This window comes from Etheostoma spectabile, chromosome 17 (assembly GCF_008692095.1).
Source record: "Etheostoma spectabile isolate EspeVRDwgs_2016 chromosome 17, UIUC_Espe_1.0, whole genome shotgun sequence".
Taxonomy (NCBI): Eukaryota; Metazoa; Chordata; class Actinopteri; order Perciformes; family Percidae; genus Etheostoma; species Etheostoma spectabile.
The window spans coordinates 16,510,789-16,512,345 of NC_045749.1; the positions used below are offsets into that span (position 1 = coordinate 16,510,789).

The window sequence follows — 1,557 nt, forward strand, 5'->3', positions numbered from 1 at the left end:
TTATAGATAGAGTAGGTCTAGACCACACTCCAGAATTTACAAGGACCTAACAAAGACCATAACGCACATTACAATCAGCCATGTTTTTCCAGCTGTATCCTTTACTGAGATGTGGTTCTTCTTTACCATCTGCATATTTTACTACAGTTGAACAAACATAACATGAAACACCCTCTACATAACAACTTATTATGTACCACAAATTATCACCCAAAACCAAATAAATCTGCAATATTTTTTGCAATACAAAAAAAAAAACATTTGGTGTTTAATGAGGTGTCCCTTAGATTGCTAATGCTGCTTGGAGAGCCACTACCTGATCTTAAATATGTAGAGACCAAGTCACGACGAACAAAGTCATCCTCACATCGTGAGCCACATCAATGTAAACAAGATACATATTACTGTGAGGTATGAAGTAGTTAAGGCTTTTTGATTAAGAGTGGAAATGAGAAGCTTATCTGCACTTTTCCCTCATGGCTTTACTGGTGCACTTAGCGTCACAGTGTTGGGAAGCTCTGGTATTCGTTAGAATTCACTGTCCAGCTTCTGTCTGCTATATAGCAGAACAACACCCCTGTTCTGGTCAGATGCAGTGCACAATAAGCACAGAGAAAGCAGATCCCATAGCCAGTCCCAGAGTGAGGAAGAAGGACATGACCACTCCTGTGGCCTCTGCCAGCTCTCGAGGTACCACCTTAGGGCCATAAATCATTGGCAGAGTGCCTAAGTAGCCATTAGTTAGGCCTAGCAGGCAGTTAAAGACCACAGGGTATAAGTCATGGTTGAACAACACAGTGTGGATGTGGTCCCTCGGCTGGTAGTTGCAAAACATGAAAAGTGGCACAATGACGGAGCGACACAGCACCAGTGCAGGCAGGACTCGGCTGGTGGGACCTGGAACCTGCAGCCAGGCTGTGGCCTGCCTGCCGCAGAAGTCTGCTACGTTGTACAGGAGGAAACTGGTGAGGGGTACAAAGTAAGTGGTCGTCCAGGGGCTGCCGCTGTCTTTGTTGATAGACTGGATCCCAGAGGATACTGCAGGGAACACCATGATAGAGATGCAGAAGACGTAGAAGACGCTTAGGCCGAGCACCCACGTCTTCCTGATGATAGGCTGCAGGGGTGGGATGGAGACGGTTTTCCCTGTGCCCGCTGCTGCTGCTCCCTCCTCGCTCATCACTCCAGAACTGGTGCACGTTGCTGCAAGCATGTAGTGTCTAGAGAGAAGAAAAGCAGAACATAAAATCTTTGACCAGATGTACTGAACCTGTCCCCTAAACATTAGTTTGGATCATTAAATTGTCCCAATGCTGTCTTTAAGGCCTGGTTAGCCTTTAAAATGCATTTTAAATGTGATTAGTCAAACTGTGTTAAATGCAGCCTTAAATAAATAAAGACTAAAATAATGATTTAAGCTGAATCAAACAGTAGCTGACAATTTAAAAAGTGGACAGAGCATGTGTGACGTCACCCATTGGTTTGTGGAGCTCTGCTATGAGTCGTTGAGTTTGCCGTTACGGGCGCAGCCATCCTGGTTGCGGATGTGATGATTTT

At 45.0% G+C, this 1,557-nt stretch overlaps 1 protein-coding gene across 5 annotated transcripts in view; it reads right to left on the bottom strand.

Moving 5' to 3' along the window:
- Positions 1 to 459: 459 nt before the first annotated feature.
- Positions 460 to 1,557, bottom strand: part of slc29a3 (solute carrier family 29 member 3) — a 6,541-nt gene continuing 5,443 nt past the window's right edge. For all 5 annotated transcript variants that reach the window (XM_032541094.1, XM_032541092.1, XM_032541093.1 and 2 more), the window contains exon 7: positions 460 to 1,220. In XM_032541094.1, the coding sequence (XP_032396985.1) occupies positions 587 to 1,220 (634 nt within the window). In that variant the 3' untranslated portion in view covers positions 460 to 586. The remainder of the gene's footprint in view (positions 1,221 to 1,557) is intronic.